The sequence below is a fragment of the Podarcis tiliguerta genome (assembly GCF_965153285.1).
Source record: "Podarcis tiliguerta genome assembly, chromosome: 5".
In the NCBI taxonomy this organism is placed as follows: Eukaryota; Metazoa; Chordata; class Lepidosauria; order Squamata; family Lacertidae; genus Podarcis; species Podarcis tiliguerta.
This window is the reverse complement of record NC_139538.1, coordinates 25,629,363-25,655,844: the sequence shown is the minus strand read 5'-3', so window position 1 is coordinate 25,655,844 and position 26,482 is coordinate 25,629,363. Positions and strand designations below refer to the sequence as shown.

The window sequence follows — 26,482 nt, the reverse complement described above, 5'->3', positions numbered from 1 at the left end:
CGCCCTTGCTCTGCACGGCATGGGAAGGGGAGGAAAGGAGCGGATCGTGAAGAACGACAGCCAGAAGGACAATAGCCGGATGGAAAACAACAGCCAAGCCCGGGGCAGCACGGACGAAGCAAGGAAGGGCCGCACCTGCGCCCTCTGCTGGCTCGATTTCTCCCCTTGCCTCTCGTCCAGTTTAATCCATTTCCAGACGCATCTTTCAAAGCGGTCGTCAGGCGTCTAAAATTAGGACACCGGGGATTTGGGGCCCGCTTTAAGGCCCCTTCTTCCCAGGGTGGGCTGTGGGCAGTTGCTCAGTGATGAGGGAAGCGACCTCTCTTGCTTGCTCAAGGGCACGTCGATGCTGTCAGGGCTGATGGCCAAGAGGCGCTTGCCTGAGCATCTGCAGAAATTAATCCCTTCTGCACACACACCCAACTATTTGTTTACACTTCAACCACGGACCATGACAGTTATGGGAAGTTCCTGCACATTTTTTCGGTGGTTTCCTGGAAGGATCTCAATGGTTAACCCCTGAGAATTTAAGAAAGACCTGCTCATCTAGTCCAGCATCTTGTTCTCGCAGTGGCCAGCCAAATGTCTATGGGAAGCCCACAAACAGGACACGACTCCTCAGAAACAGGGTACCAGACTTGATGGAATGTTGGTTTGATGATGCCAATTGGTGCTTCCTTAAAGGTCTGCACTTAATGTGTAAAGATGCCCAAAGTGATCAGCAGTAAAGTTCTGGTCCATCTGCTCAAGCCTAGAAAAGACCTGCCGAAATGCTTGATGTGTACAGTGATTACTTAAAAAAGAAGTACAAAGAGCCAGATTCCTTTTTATGTGTCTTTATAATTTAATTTTTTCACACATACATATAAAGGCATACACATTTTTTCTCCCTTTTCTTTTTGAAATTCAGGCAAAAATACAACAGCATCATCTACTTCTGTGTGAGGTACAATCTGCAACCAATTGTTGCAGTATTGAGTGCTCCAGCCATATAGCTTTGCTTTCTGTCAGGATAATTCTTTCACTCCCCTCCCTACCCCAATACAGGCACTTGACATTTTCTGACTAAGGAGCATAGTGCTTTTTTAAAAAAGAAATCAAATGGGGGGGGGGTGTTCTCTTAGGGTATTCCCCCCCCCCATGATTTTTTCTATATCTGCAAACCTTTAATATCTCCCTCTCTTCTCCTTTCATAGCCCCTCTTTGGCTATATAGGCACCTTAACATATCAAAAGTTTGTTTTTGGAAGGAGCTATTTGCTACCCCTAAAACATTGGACCACTTAAGAGAGTTTCTTACACGCATTCTGATTGATATTCAACAACGGTCATAACGTAAGGTCAATGATTTTGCTGGGTCTGTTCCAAGTGTGACTTGGTTAAATAGCACACTCTGATTGGTAAATCCATCTTTCCTTCACGTCCCCATTTCCCACAGCAACTCATGTTGGCAGCACTATATGTTATGATTGCTGAGGGAATGCTCTGGTGTTTTCTACAGCAAATACACAAGTTGTGGAAGCAAGGCATGCGTTTAAGTTCCAGGCACTGGTTCGTGGGTGCTGCATCTAAATTTCCAGATACAGGTTCATGAGTCCCAATGTTGGACTGGAGATTGTAGAAGCAATACACAATTTTTTTGCATTTCCACTGGGAACACCGAACAACAGCAGCAGGGAAAACCCCAGGCACTTGGGAGGTATGGCATCATTAGTTACTAGGGAAGGGATGGAAACCCTCCAGATGTTGTGGATTCACAACTCCCAACAGCACCAGTCAGCATGACCAATGGTCAGGGATGATGGGAGTTGCAGTCCAGTATTATTGGCTCAAAACAAAACAAAGGTTTAGCAGTATATTAGCCCTACATACAAAGAACAGATACGAATCCCTGCCTTAATTAATAGCCACAAGTTACAGATACTGCCCCTTTCCTCACACAAAATGCAGTTTACTCTCTGAGCACTGGCACAAGGAAGGATCTCGCACCAAAAGTATATATATTTATATATCAAAAACTAAAAAAATAAAATCAGTATATATTTCAAGAATTGAGCAGCCTCTAATAAATGGGACTATTCCAACATAGGTGTGAAAGCTGCAATCACAATACAAAAATAAGTAGTTTTAATGTGTGTGTGTGTGGTGGGGGAATCCTTCAAAGCAGGCTTGACAATGATCGCGAGGCAAGACTAGAAGTGACATGAGGATGAGGGCTTTGTCAGAAGTATTTATAATCCAGAAATCTGCTCTGCTACCAGACCCCAGCTCGCTGCTGCCGATTTTGTCCAGAGTGTTCGAAAAACATGAAATCCTACAAAGGAGAGGGGGGATGGGACAGAGACCAAACAAAACAGACAGCAGTTAGGCAACTGCAAACCAATATTCAGACACTTTTCTACTTATTCCATTTTACAGAAGTTTTTGGAAAAATCAATGCCATTTTAATGGGGAAAGTCATTAGAATGAATGGTTACTAATCAAGATAGACCTTTATTGCCTCCAGGATCAAAGAGATCCCAAATACTAGCTGCTGGGGAATATAAGTGAGAGATAATGCTATTGCACTCCTGTGCTGCTTATGGGCTTCACATAGGTGAGAACATAAACCTGGACAAGTTAGACCTTTGATCTGATCCAGTTGGGCTCTTTTTATGTCCATCATGTTCCTGCTTTCATGTTTGTAAAAATTGGCACTGTGTCATTAAGCTGAAATTTAGGTTGCTTCCAAACAACCTGTCTGTTTGGCATTCATCCTGATTTGATCACAGGGAGACAAATTTTTTTTTTGGGGGGGGGGAGCAGGTTTGTTGTGTAATAACTCCAAATCCACTTTAATTGCACAACCCAAATCTGCCAGTATGTGACTGAATCCCACCTGAAAAACACAACAACCTGGAAGGGACCTGAGTAGATTGAACAATCTGGTAGATTCCATCACCTTAAATATTTAATTTGATTCAGCATGGCTTTCCTTCCTCCATCTATCTCCTGGATGCATGCCACTCAGTGCTGCAGCAATGAAAGCAATGACTTGCGCCAAAGCTAAAATTGCCAATTATCATTCCAAGAAGTGCCAGCAAATCTCTGCAGCTCTTTAATTAACATAATGCACTTGGGATGTTTACATGGCTGTCCTTATCAGCCAAAAGGAACCAGAAAGTCCTACAGGACTCAAAGTGCCCTGTAAGGAGCATAAAAAGGTAAAGCTACCCCTGACCAACAGGTCCAGTCGTGACCGACTCTGCGGTTGCGTGCTCATCTCGCTCAAGAGGCCGGGAGCTGGCGCTTGTCCGAAGACAGCTTCTGGGTCACCTGGCCAGCGTGACTAAGCCGCAGCTGGCGAGCCAGCACCAGCGCAGCACACGGAAACGCAGTTTACCTTCCCGCTAGAGAGCGGTCCCTATTTATCTACTTGCACTTTGGGGTGCTTTCGAACTGCTAGGTAGGCAGGAGCTGGGACCGAACGACGGGAGCTCACCCCGTTGCGCGGGGATTCGAACAGCCGACCTTTCGATCAGCAAGTCCTAGGCACTGTGGTTTAACCCACAGCGCCACCCGCTGTATGCATGTATGTAAGGAGCATACATACGCTGTATGTAAGGAGCATACATATGTATATAAAGTTCATTACATTAGACCCCAAAATTCCCAATGGCACAACATTTGAGACTATCAGACTCACTATGAGGAAGCAAGCCCCAATCATGACGGCTTTCATTTTAACATCGAGGTCTTGTGGGAACTGGATTCCAAAGTTGTCTGCATCTGTAAAGGCCTCCCTCACAAAGCCAGTCCACTGCTTGGAAATCCTTCCGACGTTGTTTTTCTCATCTTTTGACTTAACCTAGTTGTTGTTTTTAAAAAAGAGATCATTATAATTGGAAATTTAAGACATTTTAAATCTTCACATTTGCAAAGTATTTAAAAGGCATGAGGGTAATGCCAACATTTTATATAACTTGTTGAAGGGAGACAGAGTGTGCAGCCTCACAGTGTTTTTGTTATTTTGGTCTCCCGGCCAATGGTGGAGGCCAGACTCCACTTCTCTACAGCCTCAGGGTAGGAAATACAGAAAACAAGTTAACACAATAAGTGGTTGCTTCTCCCTCAACTGGCAACACCAGATTACATATTACCAGAAGATTTCTCCCAATGCTAAACAACAAGTAGACACGATGGCTTGTGCCATGATGCAGGCCCCTGGCCAATGTGATAAAATTTCACAGGACATGGTCCTATTGTTAACTTGCCTCAAAGTTAATATCTTCACAGCAGCTGCATACTATGCAGGGCCCGACGACTCTCAGTATTTCTTCTTGGGCTTCATTTTGGATAGCAAATTTAGGTAGACAGGGATCCCAGAGCTGTTTAATATAACCAACCGGTGTGCCTGGTGGGGCATGAACTTCCAGCTAAAACAAACAACAAGGAACAAACAGAGCTGAGTCAGAAGGAGGTGCTTCAGTTTTTTTAAGCCAAGTCGCAAAATCTGTGACAAAGACATGTTCAAGCAAAGCAACTGTAAAGGTACCCTTGCCCGTACGGGCCAGTCTTGACAGACTCTAGGGTTGTGCGCCCATCTCACTCAAGAGGCCGGGGGCCAGCGCTGTCCGAAGACACTTCTGGGTCACGTGGCCAGCGTGACAATGCTGCTCTGGCAAGCCAGAGCCGCACACAGAAACGCTGTTTACCTTCCCGCTAGTAAGCGGTCCCTATTTATCGGTCCCGGGAGTGCTTTCGAACTGCTAGGTTGGCAGGCGCTGGGACCGAACAACAGGAGTGCACCCCGCCGCGGGGATTCGAACCGCCGACCTTTCGATCGGCAAGCCCTAGGCGCTGAGGCTTTAACCCGCAGCGCCACCCACGTCCCTGTATAAAGCAACTGTATTGGCTACCAATTAATGTTTGGGCTCCGTTCAAAGAGTCGGTTTTAACGTAACAAAGGCTTATGTTGCTCAGGAACCCCAGTACCTCAAGGAACCCCTCTCCCCATAAAAACCACCCCAAACCCTGCAGCCTTCATTAGAGGCCCTTCTCTCTCTGTGTCATCCAAGGGTGACTATAGGAGCATGGCCTTTTTCAGTAGTGTCTCCTCCCTCCCACCCCCAAACCCTGCCATATGTGGAATCCTCTCCATAGGACAATATGTCTGGCGCCATAGTTTCCTGGTGCCAGGCAAAGACATTTTTTTATTAACCCCAATTTTTAGTGGTTAAGTTAGCCTCAAAGGTACATGACTTCTAAATTTTCTGGGTTTTATTTCACCTGTTCATTTTATATTTGTTGAGTTACTTCCACACGTTGTTGTTTTTTTGTACAAAGCAACTAACAAATGCAACTAATAATAAGGGTGAGAACTTAAGAAAGCACTTTCTTCTCACAGTGTATCACTAACTACCAACTTTGAAGACATTAAAAGAGGATTGGACAAATTCATGGAGGAGAAGGGAAATCAGTGGCTACTAGTGGCAGTGGCTGTCAGACGCTGTCTGCTTCTGAATTCCAGTTGCTGGGGATTTCAAACGTTGCACTCAGGTCTTGGATTTGGGGCTTTCCATGGTCACCTGGCTGGCCACTGTGAGAGCAGGATGGGCTACTGGCCTGAACCAGCAGGGATCTTCTTCTCACCTGAGGAAACTAGAGCTGGACAGGAAGCCAGTGTAAGAATTTAAGGAGGGGCATCTCACACGGTCAGAGAAATGAGAAAGCACCCCAAATAAATATCCACATCTTGGTGGTTTTAAAACGAGACAAGCCAAAGGACTCAAGGAGCAACAAGCCATTTACCTCTTGCAAACAGCAAGGACAGCAACAACTGGAGCACCTGAGAGGTCGCCTGAGCTCGATGACTTCCTGACCCACATTGTCAAGGATTTTCATTGTAAATGGCCGGGATGGTCCACAGCAGTTCAGTGTACAGCAGTCATTTTCCTCGGCTGCAAAGTACACCCTTTGCCCCATTGCATTTTTTATTTCATATTTGTTGGCTGTTTCAAAGCCAGTGAGTACTGAAAGAGAAGGAAGAGAAGTCCAGTTCTTTTGATCCCCGCTGAGCTACGGCCCCCTTCCCAATTCCAGCCCCATGTTGTGGGGCAGGAAAAACCTGAAGAACTTCATAATGTCACAACATTAGGCAAGTTCTACCAGGATTACAAAGATACCAGTTCTACTGGATGCAAAGCAGTCCTGTGTGATGACAGCTGCATGTCACCACTTTGGCCCTCAAGAAGATCCTGTGATTTTCCCACCCCTGAAGACACAAAAGCTCAGTTTACAAGACTTATTCAGATTCAGTGAATGCAGTACTGGGAAGAGGGAGCAGAGGTGCATCCATTGGTCCCGGCTAAACAGTATGGTCAGCCAGGCCTGTGTAAACAGCTTCTCTAAGTGCAGCAGGATGCCACCCAGAGCCACAGAGGTTTCCTGGGCACTCCCCACTGCTCAATCTCCTATGTGGTAACTTCCTCATTCTTGTAATGCCTGAGGAGATCTTAAAACAATGAATTTTTTGTCCATTTGAACAAATCAAGTGTGAAACGTGTATTGGTGTGGACTTAAGTCTTTAACAGAAAGGGACTGACATGAAAGCAATAGTTATTCCCACCCCCAGCCCTCAAAAACCACACTGTTGGCTATTTCTGTGTAGCATAAGCCAGGGATGGGGAACTTAGGGCTCTGTAGATGTTGCTGGACTGCAAGTCCCATAACTTACTGACGTTTCTGAGCACAATACAAAGTGCCTTTAGAGCCCTAAACTGTCTCGGTCCTGTATACCTGAAGGAGCGTCTCCACCCCTATCATCCAGCCCGGACACTGAGGTCCAGCGCTGAGGGCCTTCTGGTGGTTCCCTCGCTGTGAGAAGTGAGGTTACAGGGAACCAGGCAGAGGGCCTTCTCGGTAGTGGTGCCTGTCCTGTGGAACACCCTCCCATCAGATGTCAAGGAAATAAACAACTATTTTACTTTTAAAAGACAACTGAAGGCAGCCCTGTTTAGGGAAATTTTTAATACCTGACGCGGTATTGTTTTAAATATTCGGTTGGAAGCCGCCCAGAGTGGCTGGGGAAACCCAGCCAGATGGGCAGGGTATAAATAATAAACTATTATTATTATTATTATTATTATTATTATTATTATTACTACTACTACTACTGGTCATGCTGGGTCTGGTGGGAATTGGAATCCAACAACATCTTGCAGGAAGGGCACAGGTTAGCCACCCCTGCAGTAAACTGTTCCCTGTCAGAACTATACCTTGATACATATAACCACCAAAGCAATCAGGAATTCTTTAGCTGTGATTCCTGCATTAGATTAGATGACCCTTGGGATCCCTTTTAACTCTACAATTCTATGAATCCTAATTGGCTATAAATCACATTCTCTTTTATATACATGTATGTTTGGTTAATTACAAATTGAATTTCATAAGTCACATATTTTTAAAAACAGGTTTTTTCTCCAGCAACACCGTAAAATAAAGTCCAGCCATCCAATCCTCACCCTGTAGTAAACACACTGAACATCAACTTCAGTTGAGGCATAATTATCTGAAATATCTTTCAATGCATGAACAATATTAAGTAGCATAAGTTACGCACCTTCCAGGAGCTCAATCTGCTGATGAATTAATATCTGATCAATCTATGACAGGGATTAAAAAAAGCCAACATGTTAAAACCGGCAAATAATAATAAAATTACACAAGTAATTATCTTGCAACCTGTTTACATTATTCACAAAACCTGAGGGACTGCTGTTTTAGGTATTCCTTGCATTTCGAGACACATAAATTTAGAATCCTCTTTAATGAAGAAAAGCAAAAACCAATCAATTTAATTGCCTCCTGGCAAATGTGTCAAAATTTAGATCTGGAAAGTAACTATAGTTGCTTATAGTTATAGAGCAAATATAATGCTGCTAAGAAATTTCACAAATCAGCAAATGGAATTCATAAGCCCCTTCATGTGGTCAGGGAACCCTCCATATGGTGAAAAGTCTCTAAATCAGGGCTGGTGGCCCTTGTATTTTGGGGGACGTAATTTCTGAACAACTGATTTTTGTGGGGTTTTGTTGTTGTTTGTTTGGAAAGGGCTTCCTTCACCCGTGGAGGGGCTTTTCTGAATCTGTGGGAGCTGCTTGAGCATGCTCCATGCGTGTGCAAGGGAGAAAAATGCATATGGGCAAGGAGGGAGGGACAGAGGGAGAGATACACTTGGGAAGAAGAGAAGAGCGGGGTACATGTGCGAGCGAGAGTGTGGGGAGTTTCGCACGTGTGTGTGGTCTGTGTGAGAGAAATGTGTGTACGTGAGGGGGAGAGATGCACACGTGGCTGCACACATGTGAAGTATGTGTACCTTTTGAGTCTCAAGTTTCATTTTTGCAAACTGCTGATTCTTTGGGTGACGAGCGATGGCAGGGCAAATACCACCCCCAATTAGGAAAAAATGCCCCTTTGTACCTCTTTGAATATATATTTCAACATTTAGGAGCAATTTCAATGGTTATTAAATGGATCCCAAATGGTTTCGCATCTCCCTACATGCGATTGGATCTATGGGGGAGAAAAAAACGGTGTAGCATCACTGAAGTATTACTTGTATGCTTTCCTGAAGAAGCTGGACATCAAGAGAAGTACCTGGCTTAAATATTCCAATCCAGGAGGGCAATTGGGAATTGAAGGTGGCGCTGGCATCCACATAGCACCAGGAGGTCCATTGGGCTGGCCTGCAACTGGGGGAACTCCATAAGCTTGCTGAACAGGCTGGAATCCGTAGGGTGGCTGTCCAGGAGCACCTTGGAAGGGGAATGCAAAATGACAACTTTTACCTTTTGTATTATAAAAATGTTTTAAAAAAACAAACCCCTACACTAACAGATTTGGTGCAATAATTTACATTAAATTCCAACCATGGCATTTTTTTAATGAAAACGTAAGGTGTGAATATAACAAACAAGTAAAAGAAAATGCTCCCCCTCTGCAGCATTACACAGAAATTAGAAAACATGTGCATGCGATTGCACCATTGGCAATGCAATGCATTTTCTTTCCTGGCAAGAGCCACATGTTGGGGCTTACTGGACTCACAGTTCTGTGAGTAGGTGTCTACTCAGAAGCAAGACTCAGAAGCAGTCTGAAAGCTGGTAGTCCTACAATGCTCTGGTCCCGCCATTTGTTGTTGAAGGCACATTTGTGGCATCTTATATTTTTAGAACAGCTCTTTTGCACAGAACAGCATTCACACAAGCCAGCTGTGCTTTATTGCATGGACAGTCGGGGTCCCAAACCCTGGGTGGCCTCCATGTGGAATAACGACTCAAGACAACGTGCTATAGGATTAAGAATTGGTCACAACTTTATTATGTTTCAGATGTGGGTAGACATTGGGTGTTTATCCCTCCTAGTCCCCCGCCAGGGATCTGGGGAACATCAGGGTTATCTAGAGAGTGGGGGGGGGGGATGGGCTGGTTCTGGAGAACATATTTTCAAGCAGAGAGAGCCCACCCCCGTTATGCCCCCGTCACAGGGGAGAGCAATGACAACCTCTAGGCATATGGCCAAAGCCTTCCCTCAAAACGATCCCTTTAACGGGGAACCCTGGGATCGCCACCACAAAGAGAAGGGGGTGTGGGTCACCACTACACGCCCACCCCCATTTAGGGAAGATAGACTAAAGGATTCAGCCCAAGGCCTGATACCGCCAAAGTTGTGACGTTTTGCTACGAGAAAGGCAAACCTGCCAATGCAGGAGAATTCCTTTCCGGCCCTTCAAGAGCGACCTTGACGTAGCAGCGCCCCGCGTACCTGTGGAGAAAAGGTTAACCTGCAAAAGAAGTCTTAACTGAGGGTGGGTAGGGTGGGAGAAGCTCTGGAGCTAACTGACGATTCCCAGGTAAGATCCTCCCCCTCTTGTGTCGCAGGGTGGTCCCACCCCCTACCTTGGCCTGATCACCTTGGCAACGCCTCCCCAGGCGTGATTGGGTAACTGGCTGAGGTAGGCGGAGACCTCCAGGTATCCCAACCAGGGAAGGCAAAGCCAAGCCTGTGCTAATGGTGATGCATAGGGTCCAGGGGGCTGCGCGCGACCACACAAAGGGCACTCCCCATTTAATGTGGGGAATGCGGCAGCTAGACTGGTGACTGGGAGCAGCCGCCAAGACCTTATAACACTGGTCTTGAAAGACCTACACTGGCTCCCAGTACGTTTTCGAGCACAATTCAAAGTGTTGGTGCTGACCTTTAAAGCCCTAAATGGCCTCGGTCCACTATACCTGAAGGAGCGTCTCCACCCCCATTGTTCTGCCCGGACACTGAGGTCCAGTGCCAAGGGCCTTCTGGCGGTTCCCTTACTGCGAGAAGTGAGGTTACAGGGAACCAGGCAGAAGGCCTTCTCCGTAGTGGCAGCCGCCCTGTGGAACACCCTCCCACCAGATGTCAAAGAGAAAAACAACTACCAGAATTTTAGAAGACATCTGAATGCAGCCCTGTTTAGGGAAGCTTTTAATGTTTAATAGGTCATTGTATTTTAATATTCTGTTGGAAACCGCCCAGAGTGGCTGGGGAAACGCAGCCAGATGGGAGGGGGTATAAATAATACAAAATTATTATTATTATTGAAAATTTAAATACAATTGGCCCTTGCTGGTACTGGAGGTGGGACGGAAAATAAAAGAGAGGAAAGGAAGAAGCCTTTCATGAAAGTTACTCCAAATCTGGGGTCAGCAAACTTTTTCAGCAGGGGCCCGGTCCACTGTCCCTCAGACCTTGTGGGGGCCAGACTATATATTATTTTTTTTGGGGGGGAGCACGAATTCCTATGCCCCACAAATAACCCAGAGATGCATTTTAAATAAAAGGACACATTCTACGCATGTAAAAACACGCTGATTCCCAGACTGTCCACGGGCCGGATTGAGAAAGCGATTGCGCCGGATCTGGCCCCCAGGTTTTAGTCTGCCTGCCCATGCTCCAAATCCTTGCTGGGCTTGGAGTGATACAGCTTTTTAAGAAACAACCAAGCCCTGCACTTTTCTGCAAATCTGGTCTATAAAAAGAATCTTGTATTCCATACACACATAGAAGGAGGGAGAGAGGCAGAGTAAACAGATACCTTCCTGCACGCCCCCAATGGATCTCAGGTTTCAGGAACATATGCTGGGCAGGAAGGTGTTAACAGAAGGGAAGGGACAGCAACACAGGCAGCAAATACATCCCACAAAGGGCCTCCTACTAGTGTGGATGGGAAACACCAAGGCATATTTATTATTACAATATGAATGTACCACTAAATAATAATAATAAGAAGAAGAGTTTGGATTTGATATCCCGCCTTTCACTCCCTTTAAGGAGTCTCAAAGCGGCTAACATTCTCCTTTCCCTTCCTCCCCCACAACAAACACTCTGTGAGGTGAGTGGGGCTGAGAGACTTCAGAGAAGGGTGACCAGCCCAAGGTCACCCAGCAGCTGCATGTGGAGGAGCGGAGACGCGAACCCGGTTCCCCAGATTACAAGACTACCGTTCTTAACCACTACACCACACTGGCTCTCATCAACATGGTTTACAACATTTAAAAGATAAGAACCATATAATAAAAGCGCAAAACAGGGTGGATGAAAATATTTTTATTTTATCTTTAAGTCAGATTTCTTTTATTTAAATTGAATTTTTTTTATTTAAATCGAATTGTTTTGATTTAAATTGGATTTTTTTTTAAAATAACATGCTTTTAAGAGGAAAAAGCTTTCTAAAGATAGGTTTCTATTTAGGTTACATTACAGTCCAAAGGCTATTCATCAGGAAATAAGGATTTGTTTTAAGTTTTTCATGTGTGCTAAAACTCAGTCTGTTGTTTTTTAAAGATTTAACCACATCAGTTAACAAACATGGATAGATATGCTATAATGTTATTGCTTTAGTTAAATAAATTGTTTAAATTGTTATTAAGGAAATGACTATTTTTGTACTTCCAATGAAGAACAGCAGGAAATATAAACAGTCCAAATATAAACAGTTAACTTATTAAACCTCACAATAATTTAATAATTATCTGTCTATGTATTTCTAATAGTATAAACAAATCGGTAATTTTTGATATACCATATTTTTCGGCCCATAGGGCTCACTGGCCCATAGGGCGCACCTAGTTTTTTGGGGGGGAAATATAGAAAAAAAATTATTTCCCCCCCAGGCGCAGGTCTGGGGCGGGGGAAGCCCAAGCTTCCCCCGACCCCAGCCCCCAGAACAGGCAGCTCTTCACAAGCCGTGGGAGAGCTGCGCAACTTCGCGCAGCCCTCCCACAGCTTGCAGAGAGCTGTGCGAAGCCCGAAGCCTGGCTCAGCGCGCCCCCAGGCTTCGGGGTGCAGGCAGCTCTCCCATGGCTTGCGGATAGCTTCCTGAAGCCTGGAGAGCGAGAGGGGTCAGTGCGCACCGACCCCTCTCGCTCTCCAGGCTTCAGCGAAAGCCTGCACTCGCCCCATAGGATGCACACACATTTCCCCTTCATTTTTGGAGGGGAAAAAGTGCGTCCTATAGGGCGAAAAATACAGTAACTGTAAAAACTGCTTTGAAAATTTATTATTCCAAAAATGAAAACTTCCTCTGGTTGTAAATATTAAGATTATAACAGCAAGAATGAGTCTTTCTGTAAAAAGAAAAAAAGATTTAAATCAAGTCTTACTGACTAGAGATTTAAATCAATTTGATTTAAATCAAATCCACTCTGGCACAAAACCTTTCTTAAAGTTTAAAATGAAAATCAATCTCAAAGCAAAAAGTGCCTCGACTATGGACTTTGTGCAAGCAAAACACGCAATTGATGGCTGAACTATGGCCCTTACAACCCTGCCTGATCAGCAGTCTTTGCCCCATCCCATGCCCAACATACCCCGCCCCACGAGCATCATCCTTCGGTTTGCACAAGGTGACCTTTCTGCAACTGCAATCAGGGAAGCAATTGTGTACTGCCTTCCCAGCATGGCTTTTCAAGTTCAAATGATCTAACGGATGCGTAAGCTGGATGCACGCATGTTCCAAGGGATAAACACATCCCTTTCATTGTTTTAATTTAAAGGCCTGCATCAGAAGGGACCATCATTCACATTAACATCATCTTGCATTACGCAGTGTGCCAGCGGAATTAATGGGATTCGGAAGAGCTAGGTTAGAGGCAAAAGAGTACCTCTCCCACTGCTATTATTGCTGTTCTTACTTAAATAGCACTGCTGCACAGGGCCTAAACTCTGCAACTTAGCCATGTGAACCCACCTAAAATATTCTGATGGAGGGCAGTATGTAAATCAAATCACACAAACAAACAAATAAGAAATATGTTCAGACAGCATTGAATGGATTAAAGCAGCTTTAGATTTATTAAATTAGGTTAGCAAACATAAAGTCTATGTAGTTGAGGAGGAGGAGGAGGAGGAGGAGGAGGAGGAGGAAGAGAAGAAGAAGAAGAAGAAGAAGAAGAAGAAGAAGAAGAAGAAGAAGAAGAAGAAGAAGAAATTAGTCTGAAGATAAATTTAAAAATAGCCAGCCATGGTGTATGGACAGACTGAAAGACTTCAGGTGATAACATTACAACTCTATATGCCCAAGAACTGATTTTCTTATATGCTTCTGATTTTCCACTCCCTCTGTAAAGTATTGGCAGAATATCTGAGAAGCCATGAGGTTCTACCATTCATTTGCATTCTCCTTTGTGGGCATTTTCGTAAGCAAGAAATGGACACAGGCTACAGCATTGAAAGAGCTGTCCTTTAATTCAATCATAGTTTCAAAATTAAAAACAAAAGTCTCTTTTCTGACAATATAGAACATCTAGAACAATCAGCAACACCCCACCCCACTTGCTTTGATGAGACTGATGTTAAAGAACTACAGAACCATACAGATTGTGTCCTATATTAATAAGAAGAAGAAGAAGAGAAGAGTTTGGATTTGATATCCCGCCTTTCACTCCCTTTAAGGAGTCTCAAAGCGGCTAACATTCTCCTTTCCCTTCCTCCCCCACAACAAACACTCTGTGAGGTGAGTGGGGCTGAGAGACTGTGACTGGCCCAAGGTCACCCAGCAGCTGCATGTGGAGGAGCGGAGACGCGAACCCGGTTACCCAGATTACGTGACTACCGCTCTTAACCACTACACCACACTGGCTCTTTGTATTTTCAGCTTCAACCACGAAAATGTCTTGCGGTTACCCCAGAGAGGTAAATTCAATGGGAATAGTTATCAAGTGTGTCCACAGATTTTAAGATTAGCTTGAACACAAGGAAGCTAATGATCTACTACTAGAGCCTGCACAGAGCATTTGCAGGGCACATGCAGACTGGGAAAATAGATGAACAATCTCTTTCTTTTTTTAAAAAAAGCACCTGCTGTTGCTTTGTATGCATGGCAAACACAAACCAACATATCCCTCACCAGTTTCCATTCAAAAGCGTAATGAGCCCATAATTTAGATTCATTTCAATACAGGAACATTTTGCTTCTTACAAATACAGGACTTTGGGCAGAATATATTTTCTGCTGGTGGAGAAATGCTTTCTGTTTCATTTTATGCATACGTAGTAACACCGTATGGAGACCCAGAACAGGTCCACCAAAAGAAATCCTGAACTGAGACCAAAACATGAAGCTGAACAGAATATGGACCTTTCCTCAAATGGTCTACATTTCTATGGTCAAGCTTTGCTTCTCCGTTACATCTGCAGATGAGGCAGTGGATGTGCTGGATCGTTGTTCTGCCTCAGTAATGACTTGCCGAGAGGTAAAGGTAAAAAGGTAAAGGACCCCTGGATGGTTAAGTCCAGTCAAAGGCGACTATGGGGTTGTGGCGCTCATCTCGCTTTCAGGCCGAGGGAGCCGGCGTTTGTCCACAGACAGCTTTCCACATCATGCTAGCATGACTAAACTGCTTCTGGAGCAACGGGACAACGGGACGGAAGCCAGAGTGCATGGAAATGCCATTTACCTTCCTGCCGCAGTGGTACCTATTTATCTACTTGCACTTTGATGTCCTTTCGAACTGCTAGGTTGGCAGGAGCTGGGACAGAGCAAGCGGAGCTCACACTGTAGCGGGGATTTGAACCGCAACCCTCTGATCAGCAAGGCTCATGAGGCACTGTTAGTGGGTGGTTCCCTTAACCAAATGGATGGAAGGTGGCCTGCTCTTGATAGGGTTATACTCCCTCTGAAAGAGCAGTTCCTTAGCTTGCAGGTACTTCTAGCTCCATTGCTGTCACCTGATGCTCAGGTGGCCTTGATGTTGCAGAGCGCTTCCCATCAGCTTTGGCCCTTATCTGGACCAGGATAGCCTAACACCTGCTGTCTATATTGTGGTCACCTCTAGGTTCGATTTCTGCAATACATTATACAAGGGGCTGCCTCTGAAGATGGTTCAAAAACTTCAGCTGGTGCAGCATTCAATAGCCAGTTGTTCTCTGGGGCAAGACGGTTTGAGCACATAACACCAACCCTGGCCTGACTGCCAAACAGTTTCTGGGCCCAATTCATAGTGCTGGTTTTGACCTATAAAGCCATCTCAGGACTTCAATATTTCAAATATCGCCTCTTCCCATATCTTCTTCTTCTTTGGCGATCACTTGTAGCTGAGTAAGATTGTCTTCCATAAACACGGTTTTAACAATGAGTCCGTAAGTGACTGTAGAGGCCAATTCTGGATCCACACATCCTTCCACAGTGGGGACACTGGTTTCCGGGTGGGAGTTGATCACGGTGTGGATTTGCCAAGCGTGCCTTCCTCTTAGCATGTTTCTCCCTTGCGTCCTGACCTGGACCCTATGATCAACATCTGAGGTGTCCCCCTCCACGAGAGGTCTGGAGGGTAGAAACACAGGAACGGGCCTTTTGTGTGGTGTCTTTCCATTTGTGGAGTGCTTGCCTGGGAGGCTTGCCTCACACCTTTGTGATATATCTTTAGGAGCACAGCAAAAACATCCCTCTTCTCCCAGGCCTTTGGCTTATTAAACAAATCTATGGCCTTTTAAACTGGAGGGTATAGTTTTGCCTGTTATGTCATATACTTTTGATTCCCTGTGGTCCTCATATGAAAGGTGCTATAGAAATTTATCCATTAGAATAAATATATAGATGCTTTTTTAATGTATAGAATTTACATACAGCGCATCAGTGCAAATGATGTTGGGAAGTGTCACAACAATGTAAAATACAAGTTTACGTGCATAATAACTGCTTACCTGGAAAACCAGGGGGATATTGGCCAGGCCCCGGGGCATACTGACCAGGCCCAGGGGGGTACTGAGGGTATCCATAAGGTGGCTGTGCTCCAGGGTACCCAGGAGCAGAACCAGGGTACCCAGGAGCTGGTGGGACAGGTGCAGATTTATCTGTTGGAAGAATGGAAAGACATTTCAATGCCTCACTTCTGGAACACTGGCAAATATATATATCATTTACATTTATGCAGAGAGCAGAAAACATAAAGGCAAAACATGACATTATACTGTTTGAGTTTCACTCCTTATTTAGGGATCAATCCTGTTTGCAAGATCTTCCAGGATTTAGTGGGCTGAGGATTCAGACGAACTCTGGCTGAGATGGAAGGTTCCTGGCACCGTCAGGCTAAGATGGCTCAACTGCTTTATCTGCAGTTCAGCCAGATATGCCAATCTATCTCCCCCATCCTGGATCATAAACCCATGTAAACCCTGATAAAGGGGTGTTCTGGGAGTGTGGTGGAGAGCAAGACCAGAGTGGGGGTGGGGGAGAGATTTAGGCCAGATCCCAAGTCCATTCAGCTTGACCACATGACCTGGAAACCTGGCAAAAGCTTTTTCAAAGGCTTGTTTTCCCCTTGCCAGGCTTAGACCAACTCAACCAGCTGTTGCCCTGCTCCTGAATGAAGTTTGGATCTGGTGAACTTTATGCCAGCTTAATTTATGCCACGTTTGCTCTATGGCAGTTTCTAGTGTATAGGATTTGTCCCTTAATTCAGCTTTAAGTAAAGGTAAAGGGACCCCTGACCATTAGGACCAGTCACCCTGTTGCGGGGATTCGAACCGGCAACCTTCTGAACGGCAAGTCCTAGGCTTTGTGGTTTAACCCACAGCGCCACCCGCGTCCCACTAATTCAGCTTTACTTTTAGGCAAATTCTATTTAAAAGACAAAACAAAATGGGCAACCACCAGATCATTTTACAAAAGCCAACGTATTGGGGTGCAGCCACCCTCCTGATGTTGCTGCATTGTACTGGGTGGTAAAAACAGCATCAATGCATCAAGCCAATGTACCTGCCAGGTAAGTGGCAATATTCCTACACCAACATTTCCATAAACCCAATGAATACAACCTTACTCTCTTGATAAGAATTCTCAAGTGGAGAGTTTACCAGATTCCCTATTCTGAGATTTCTCTCTTGAAAAGTATAGCACTTGCAGAATGCGACCAGAATATCTACTTATATAAAATATGTGCAAACAGATTGGGCTAGGGAAGGCCCCTGTCTGAAATCATGGAGATCTGTCAGCAGTCAATGCTTTAGGTAGACCAATGGTCTAAATTGGTATAAGGCAGCTTCCTAGGTCTGAATCATATAAATTGTATAATTCCCAAAAGTAATACCCTTTGGTATTTTCACTTACTAGGGATGCTGCTTTCTTTTCCTGCCAGAGGTTATGTGTTTTTGACACAGGGGCGGGGAACCTGTAACTCCCATAATCCCTGAGCATTGGCCTCCAGAGTCTAAAAGCAGCTGGAGAGTCATAGGTTCCACACCCTTCAACAGCTGAAATGCATGGAGAAGAAAACTAAATAGGCAAAACTTCTACCACCACAGCAATACAGTGAAGGGAGGAGTTCACCTTCTGAATTTCTGCCTGTCTTTCAGGATGTGATGACTTATTTGATTTAATTTACGGTAGTTCATACACTTACATGTCAGCTAGTTTTGGTTCCCTCAGTTTCTCATTTTTCCATTCTTAATTTCAGTTCTTCATATTTTGCAGTAATTATTACCGTATTTTTTGCTCTATAAGACTCACTTTTTCCCTCCTAAAAAGTAAGGGGAAATGTGTGTGCGTCTTATGGAGCGAATGCAGGCTGCACAGCTATCACAGAAGCCAGAATAGCAAGAGGGATTGCTGCTTTCACTGCACAGCAATCCCTCTTTCTGTTCTGGCTTCTGAGATTCAGAATATTTTTTCTCTTGTTTTCCTCCTCCAAAAACTAGGTGCGTCTTGTGGTCTGGTGCGTCTTATAGAGCGAAAAATACAGTATATCTTTAAAAGCTTGGAATCCTGCATACACCTTATTGTTCAACAAGAACTAACATGATTTCAACACAATCCTAAAAGGTACAGTGGTACCTCAAGTTAAGTACTTAATTCGTTCCGGAGGTCCGTACTTAACCTGAAACTGTTCTTAACCTGAAGCACCACTTTAGCTAATGGGGCATCCTGCTGCCACTATGCCGCCGGAGCAAGATTTCTGTTCTCATCCTGAAGCAAAGTTCTTAACCTGAAGCACTATTTATGGGTTAGCGGAGTCTGTAACCTGAAGCATATGTAACCTGAAGCATATGTAACCTGAAGCATTTGTAACCTGAGGTACCACTGTATTTGGAATTTACCTTTTCTTTTGTGGGTCTATAGGGCTATCCTGAATTCTTGTTTAATGGGCTGCTACTCTCATTCCCCACTTTCCACATATATTTTATGTTGAAAGATTCACTTTGTACATGATTTGGGGAAGGCAACCCAGTTTAGGAAAAATACTAAAGCAAAACAACAACATCTGAATAAAGCAAATATTTGAACAATAAAGCAAAAAGAAAATAAATGAATATTCAATTGATTTTTCTAGAACATTTGATGAAAACCTTGGTAATGTTCATTCCAAATTATTCAAACTCCCAATGGAATAGTTAACCTGTGTTTGAAGAGTTGGGCATACAATGTCTGAGTGGACTTCGTTTTCTGCTTCCTGCAGCCACCAGCACACACCCACAATCTGCAACCCTTTGCAGCAAATGTTGAGGGCTCATGGAGATGAAAGTGAAGTCTAGTTGTACTTCTACCTCACAAGAACATACCAGCCACAAGGTTCCTGTTTCTGCAGCTACCCTATTTTACCACCTCTGGTGTCCAACAAGAGCAGCCAAAACAGGCACACAGTAGGCAAATAGGCAAACAACGCTTTATAGATGGTCCGTGTCAAAAATGAACATTCGCAGAATTAAAGCAGAAAGATATTACTCACCCTGGGGTTCCATGAATCTTTGTATACTCGTTTCTGGAAAAAAAAATAGGATGGTTGCTGTTGTTTTCAAATAAAAAGCAACATTGGCATATCCTCCTCTCTCCCTCCTAATTTTGTATTATTCACTTTGGCATTACCAAAGTTATAAATCCCAGCTCCTCCCCATTCATGATTGGAGCTTGGCTCCTTAGCAAACATATTATTATAAATTACGGAGTTTGCCTCAATGTGTCCACTTGTAAGAACAGTCACAGTAACCACTTCGTTTTTTTGCCTGAACTAAAAGGCTCCAAATGATTTCACCAGTCCTGGCTGGAAGATGGTCTGACCTCACTGATTAAGAATATCAGAATAGGCCTGCTTGATCAGACCAGTGGCCCATCTAGTCCAGTATCCTGTTCTCACAGTGGCCCATAAGATGTCTGAGGAAGCTCAATTGCAGAAGAAGAAGAAGAAGAAGAAGAAGAAGAAGAAGAAGAAAAGAGTTTGGATTTGATATCCCGCCTTTCACTCCCTTTAAGGAGTCTCAAAGCGGCTCACATTCTCCTTTCCCTTCCTCCCCCACAACAAACACTCTGTGAGGTGAGTGGGGCTGAGAGACTTCAAAGAAGTGTGACTAGCCCAAGGTCACCCAGCAGCTGCATGTGGAGGAGCGGAGACACGAACCCGGTTCCCCAGATTACAAGACTACCGCTCTTAACCACTACACCACACTGCAGGGCCTGAGGGCAATCTGGTTGCTCCTTTCTGCATTACAAAATGTAGCTGTGCTATAGATTTATATGAAGGCAGTACCATATTTATATCAAGGCATTATAATTTTTGAAAACGAAATGGTTCTTTCCTAACAATTCCTAGCATGGAATTTGCCTTTTACATCATTACCGCACATCAAGTCGACATGTCCATTCAGCTATTTATCGTGGTCTCTTTTCTGGCTACTCACAACCTAGCAAACATAGGCTTCCCCTTAGGACTTTTGTCTTGGAGGTGGGGAGGATGGAGGCACCAGGGATTGCCCCCCCTTGGAACTGGAGGCAGAAAGAAAAGTGGTACTTCTTCCTCTACACACTCTTTGAACATATGAAGGGGCTCCTGTCAAAAACCTTTCTGGGAACAGTTAAATAATGGGTTGGCTCCAAAGTTTCTGTGGGTAGAGCTCTGCTCATTGGGAACTGCTACTGGAGAACAGGGAAGGGATTCCAGTCCTTTTCTTGAATGGCAGGAGTTCTGCTGCAAATGGAAGGGCAAGTTGGAATCCAATCAAATATTTACTAAGCCTTCGTACCGCAATACCACTCCTCTCCTCATAGGAACGGACCCAGACCCTGAAATCATAATCTGAGGCCCTTCTTTAGGGGGTGCCAACACAAAAACAGACCTTTTCTGTGGAGGCTTTCGGTTTGAGGAAAAACCAAGCATATGAATAGGATTGATTACACTCTCAATACCTCCAAAAGGTTGGCAAGGAAGGACTTCCCTTTGCAGAAACCACATGGATACTTCCTTGTACTTAGCAAGTCTGTCTTTAACAATGCTTTACACCAATCTATCCAGAACAGATATTGGTCTATCTGGGTTCTAATATTGTACAAGCCCCTTTAAAAAAACCTGTATCATGTTGGCTTTTTCCAGTCTCCATTTTAGTGATAAGTTATATATTTTGCATTTGATATTTGAGGTATTTAAAGACCTACAAATGTAGGGACCTCAGTAGCTTATTAAACTTAAATATGTTGATCAGCCCTAGAACTTCATATACTGTCCACTATTTGACTTCAACCTTTTAAAAAACCCAACACAAATCCATTTTAACCCTCCAAGAAATCACCACAGGAATCTTTATATTTTCTTTATTTTAAAGCACAGTCGCTTTAAAATAAGCTCAGCCACTTCATCATTCTAGACCTCACCAGTTTCAATATCCCAACTCCCCCAGGTCTTTCCAGTACATGGCATAAAAAATGTTGAGGGTGCAAATGCATGAATTCAAATGAAAACCAAATACTTATGTACAAGAAAGAGCAGATTCAGAGTCAGATGAAAATCAATGCAACAAAAATGCTCCTCCCTCTGGAGGAGAAAAACAGAGAGAACTTGGACCCCAGGAAGTGATATACAATATTAGTTCTATTGAATATTTGCACTGATTCGTTTACCGTGCAACCCAATGCGTGTCCCATCTTGTTCAATGGGTTTTACGCATTGTATCGGGTGATATAGGTTTACAACCAAACACAAATCTACCAGGTCATTTTTCTCTTAATCAAAAGCTGCAGTGCAACAGCTGCCCACGAACACACAGAAACTTTTATTTACTTTGGGAGGCCCTTTTGTAGTCCAGGGATTACCATCAATCTTCCTGCTTTTGTGTTTGTTCAAGGCCAAGTTCTATATTGGCAAACTTTCCATCAAGATCTACTGTGGTTTCATGAAAACCGACTTTCAAGTGAATTTCATGGTATGGAAGGTTTTCCTCTTAGCTCACGAAGAAATTTCCTGTTTTAAAGCCTTCATGGAACTCCCAAATCCACAATTGGGTCATACCTTTCATGTCACAAAATAGTTCTGGAGAACACAAATTTTGTTACATTTTGATTGGCCTAATAGATGATTAGGGATGCAGGTGGTGCTGTGGGTTAAACCACAGAGCCTAGGACTTGCCGATCGGAAGGTCGCGGTTCGAATCCCCGCGACGGGGTGAGCTCCTGTTGCTCGGTCCCTGCTCATGCCAACCTAGCAGTTCGAAAGCATGTCAAAGTGCAAGTAGATAAAAAGTATTGCTCCAGTGGGAAGGTAAACGGAGTTTCCATGCGCTGCTCTGGTTTGCCAGAAGCGGCTCAGTCATGCTGGCCACATGACCCGGAAGCTGTACGCCAGCTCCCTCGGCCAATAAAGCGAGATGAGTGCCGCAACCCCAGAGTTGGCCACGACTGGACCTAATGGTCAGGGGTCCCTTTACCTTTTAATAAATGTTTGGACCAACTTTGAAGTGTTTTCTTATGGACAAACATAACTACCTTTGCTTTTTATGTATGAGATTATGTTCAGCAGCAATTCTGAAAGAAGTAGAATTGCAGTTTTCGTGCTCCTTACTTAACATGTAGTTTCACCAAATGGTCTGCCATGAAATTATCATTTTTAGTATATTCAAGTACAGTTTATTCAGACAATAATTACAAACTGAATTTACTTTATACAATTTTTAAATCTTTTGTTACAAATGGAGATACATGCTGCTGAACTGGGAGGAAGGATAGATGTCATTTGGCAGGTGTATGACCGAGGTACCTAGAAAGCCTTTGCAATACAGGGATAAACTGCACCCACTCCCAGAAAAAGCCCACACAACACAAAAATGGTGGCTGGTACCATTAGAACTGTAGGGCAGAAGGCAAGGAGACAAGCAATAGATGGAGGCAGGGTCAGTGACAGGCAAACCTTACTGGTCGCAAGTAAGATGCTAGGCAGGTGAAGGCTTGCTTGAAGGCAGACTGAGGTGGGTGGGGTAGTGCCCCCATTTGCCCTAATGGACCACTGCCCAACACACCTGCCAGCTTTTCCTGCCCCATAGCCAGAATGGCAGACAGGCATGCTTGTATGCTGTGGCTGGAAGATGCACATCCAAGCACCAGTGCTCCATCCCGTCACCCAACCTGATGCTTTTGCAGGGCTGTGTTGACGGTCACTGATGGAAGGTGCTAGCAGCACCCAAGACAACGTGGTCCCCAAGGCAGAGAGCCTGGCCAGGGGAGGAGGTATTTGAGAATGCTGAGGACTAACAAGTTTCAGCAAAGTATCCCACAATGAGGTGTCACCTACTCACAGAAACAGGCTGAAAAGAAAAAGCCACAAATTTGTAGACCCCCCCCCCCCCAAACCACAACAGCTTCCTCATTCAACAAAATGCCAAAACAAATCCTAACGGGATCCACCTTAAAAAAAAAATAAGCTCCATGGATTCCAGTGGGAAAGGGTTAAGAATGTGCTTGGCATTCCTACTGGTTTCCTTAGGACTTGAAATGTGCTTGCATTTACTTGGGTCCTGCCCAGACACTGTGTGAAACTGCTGGCAGGATTGCAGTTACCCAATGTCCATTGGGAGATCTAAATGATGCAATATTAATTAGTACTGAATAGACTTGTAAACCCAGGACTCGATCAGTTCTTGTTTGTTACCACATTCTTCATTTCTTTGTTACTATGATGAATTCTTTTTTTGTTGTTGTTGTTGGCTGCCTTGTGCGCTCTGATTTTTAGCACAATCCCAAGTAAATTTATTATAATGATCTTTTAAAACGTTGGAAAACACACAAGTAAGTCTGCTATCCTGAGCCTGCTCTTACTGAGTAAGTACCACTGAAGTTAATGGGACTTTGCAATCTGATATCCAAAAGAGTTTGTTTTTTCCCCTGGCAGGGCTGGGCAGAGGCACCAAAGGGGGGTTGGGCTGCAGTGTTTGTTTTGAGCTTTCTTGAAAAAAGAAGTTCCCAATTGCACATGGATGCCTAAAACTGACTTCCAACTTTTCTCCAGGCTACAAAATACTGGACCATTATTGATCATGCAATCTAAGATTATATATCAGTGAAGGGGGTGGGTGGGATCTGCCTAATTTGTTCTGTTTTGCTCTAGAAAACCAAAGCAGAGCAAAAGTGTGTTTCACACTAACATGATCTAGATTACATGAAGTTTAGAAATTGCGTCACCTTTTTCTTTGTACAATGTAGGAAATACTTTCTGCTAGTTTTCCTTCCTTTTACTTAAATGACAGAAAGCATTTCCTACATTGTACAATGAACCAAGGAACACTGATGCAAGATATAGGTCAAAAGGTGAAAGGGAGTATTTTTTCCAGTTCTTTTTTGAACTCTTCAGCCTTCTCCACGCTTTGCTGGCATCAATTCCTGGCATCAATTACGTCAGTGCTACTAAGGCAACTCTCATCTAGACTGCATTTAGGGAGGGAGGGAGATTTCAAGCACAGCAACAAGGCTGACCACATCAGCCTAATTCTATGAACACAAGCTTTCATGATGCTGATTTTGCTGTAGGGCTGTTGCAACTACAAAATCTGCAATATTCACCAACTAGTAAAACCCTGCAACTGTGGTAATAGTAATTTATTATTTGTCCCCCGCTCATCTGGCTGGGTTTCCCCAGCCACTCTTGGAGGCTTCCAACAAAGATTAAAAATACATTAAAATGTCACACATTAAAAACTTCCCTGAACAGGGCTGCCTTCAGAGGTCTTCTAAATGTCAGGTAGTTGTTTATCTCTTTGACATTTGCTGGGAGGGTGTACCACAGGGCGAGCGCCACTACGGAGAAGGCCCTCTGCCTGGTTCCCTGTAGCTTAGCTTCTCACAGTGAGGGAACCACCAGAAGGCCCTCGGCGCTGGACCTCAGTGTCTGGGCAGAAATCAGAAAGTAGGTGACTTAGATCCTAAGGTTAGTTAACTTTGCAAGTCTTTGCAAGCAGACAAGTTTCCTACTTTCCCAACTTCCCTGTGGCCTCGTGAACCACTCAAAGGATAGGAGAACCCTACTGCACAAGACAGGGCTAATAAGCAGAGAATGTGCAATGATGAAGTGGTATAGAAAAATTATGAATACTGTCCAATTTGGAAGGCATCTCACAACCTCTTGTGACTTGTCAAGATTTTCCACCCCGACTTCTTCATGTTCAGCGCAATGTCTGAAAGATATTTGTTCCTATCTGCATACAGGTGTCAAAGCTTCTCCAAAAAGCCCCCATGGGGGTTAGGAGTGGGATTGGTGTGCACCACGTGTCGCCACCACGCACCATTGGGGTGAACAGGTCAAGGGCAGAGCAGGATCGTACTCACTGCCCACCCCCTCCTGATCTTGGCAATTTCAACAGAAGTTCTGAAAGCGGTTTCAATGCATTTCAAGGTGTAGAGCAGGGATGAGGAACCTGTAGCACTCCAGCTGTTGATGGACTGCAACTCCCATTAGCCCCAACCAGCATGACCAATGGTGAGAGATAACACAAAGGTGGTGGTTAGACTCCAGACTTAGGTTCAAATCCACACAGCCACCAAGCTCCCTGGGTTACCTTGGGCCAATCACTGCTTCTCAGCCTAACCTACCTTGCAAGGTTGTTTTCTTTCTTTCTTTTAGCCAGAACTCAGTTCCGGCACCTCTCAGGTGGGCGCCATTGCCATTTTAAGAGAGCAAAGGAGGCGTTCATACTGAGTACCGACACCTCTTTTTCTAGAAAAATAGCACTGGTTGTTGTGATGATAAAATGGAGGGTGAACCATTAGCAGGGCCATGAGATCTTTGGAAGAAAGGCAAAGGAATACATCAATACAGCTGCAGTTCAGACGGACACAGGTCACAGGTGGAGACTTGCAAAGGCTGCCAAAATGAAAGATGGCAGCGGGAGGGGGAGTGTTACGTAGAATCATAGCATTGTAGTGTTGGAAGGGATCACGCGAGTCATCTAGTCCAACTCCTTGTCCAATATGAGGCTCGAACCCTCGACCCTGAAATTAAGATCCTCATAGCGGTGCTATCAGGGCAGAACGCGCCCCCGTCAAAAACAGCACTACCTAGCCGCACACGAACAAACATCTTTACCGAGGGAAGGGAAGAAATACACATCCCTGTCGAACGAGAAGCCCATTTGAAGCAGGAAGAAAGAAGGACGACAGAAAGAGGACCATTAAGACCAGAGCTCCAAAACGACCTCCGCCAAGAACACGGAGAGCAAGCCCGTCGGAAACGAAAGCGAAACCACAGTGGGAGCTACGCAGCTCTCGTCTCCCCGCAGTTTCCCCCTAGAACAATTCCCCGGGTTTAGCCGCAGCCGCACACCTGTGGGGCTGCCCGCCCACGAGTGAACAGCACCCGAGGATGGGTAGGCGTCGAGTCTTTTCTTAAGCGGCCGTAATTCTCTCTGCCTCCCCCGCGCTCCTGTCTTTATTCAGTCCAGCGTCTCTAACGCAGGAAGCACCTGACATACCTGGATTTGCAGCCTCGCGCGCCGGACGCGTACCTTCGCAGCTGATCGCCTCGCGCTGTTGCCTAACAAATCGTCTCCCAGCTGCTCTGGACTGGCAGGGCGGACCTGGGGGTGGGGATAAAAGCGAGATCGGGGCTCCGGGAAGGGGCGGGGGTCGGCTGGGAGCGGCGACGTCAGCAGCGGCGAGAGCAAAGCGAGCAGCCTCTGGCGAGGAGGAAGTGGAACCGCAACCCCGGCCGACGCCCACAAGT

The 26,482-nt window shown here is 44.8% G+C and overlaps 1 protein-coding gene across 1 annotated transcript; it reads right to left on the bottom strand.

Annotated features, from left to right (window-relative positions):
• Positions 1-824: 824 nt before the first annotated feature.
• Positions 825-26,482, bottom strand: LOC310678673 (phospholipid scramblase 2-like). The gene is made up of 9 exons (XM_083442973.1): positions 26,232-26,482; positions 19,241-19,273; positions 16,221-16,370; positions 8,640-8,797; positions 7,603-7,645; positions 5,790-6,010; positions 4,253-4,414; positions 3,685-3,846; positions 825-2,313 (listed from the first exon to the last, which is right to left on the bottom strand). The coding sequence occupies exons 2-9, from the start codon at positions 19,251-19,253 to the stop codon at positions 2,254-2,256; spliced, it is 969 nt and encodes a 322-aa protein (XP_083299099.1). The 5' UTR covers positions 19,254-19,273; positions 26,232-26,482; the 3' UTR covers positions 825-2,253.

What these genes read in the sequence shown, in the direction of transcription:
- LOC310678673 (XM_083442973.1), bottom strand. An exon ending in GTGAAGATATTAACTTTGAG is followed by an intron (nt 3,847 to 4,252) that starts GCAAGTTAACAA and finishes AACAACAACTAG; the next exon opens with GTTAAGTCAAAAGATGAGAA. An exon ending in TTGGGGCTTGCTTCCTCATA is followed by an intron (nt 2,314 to 3,684) that starts GTGAGTCTGATA and finishes TCTCCTTTGTAG; the next exon opens with GATTTCATGTTTTTCGAACA.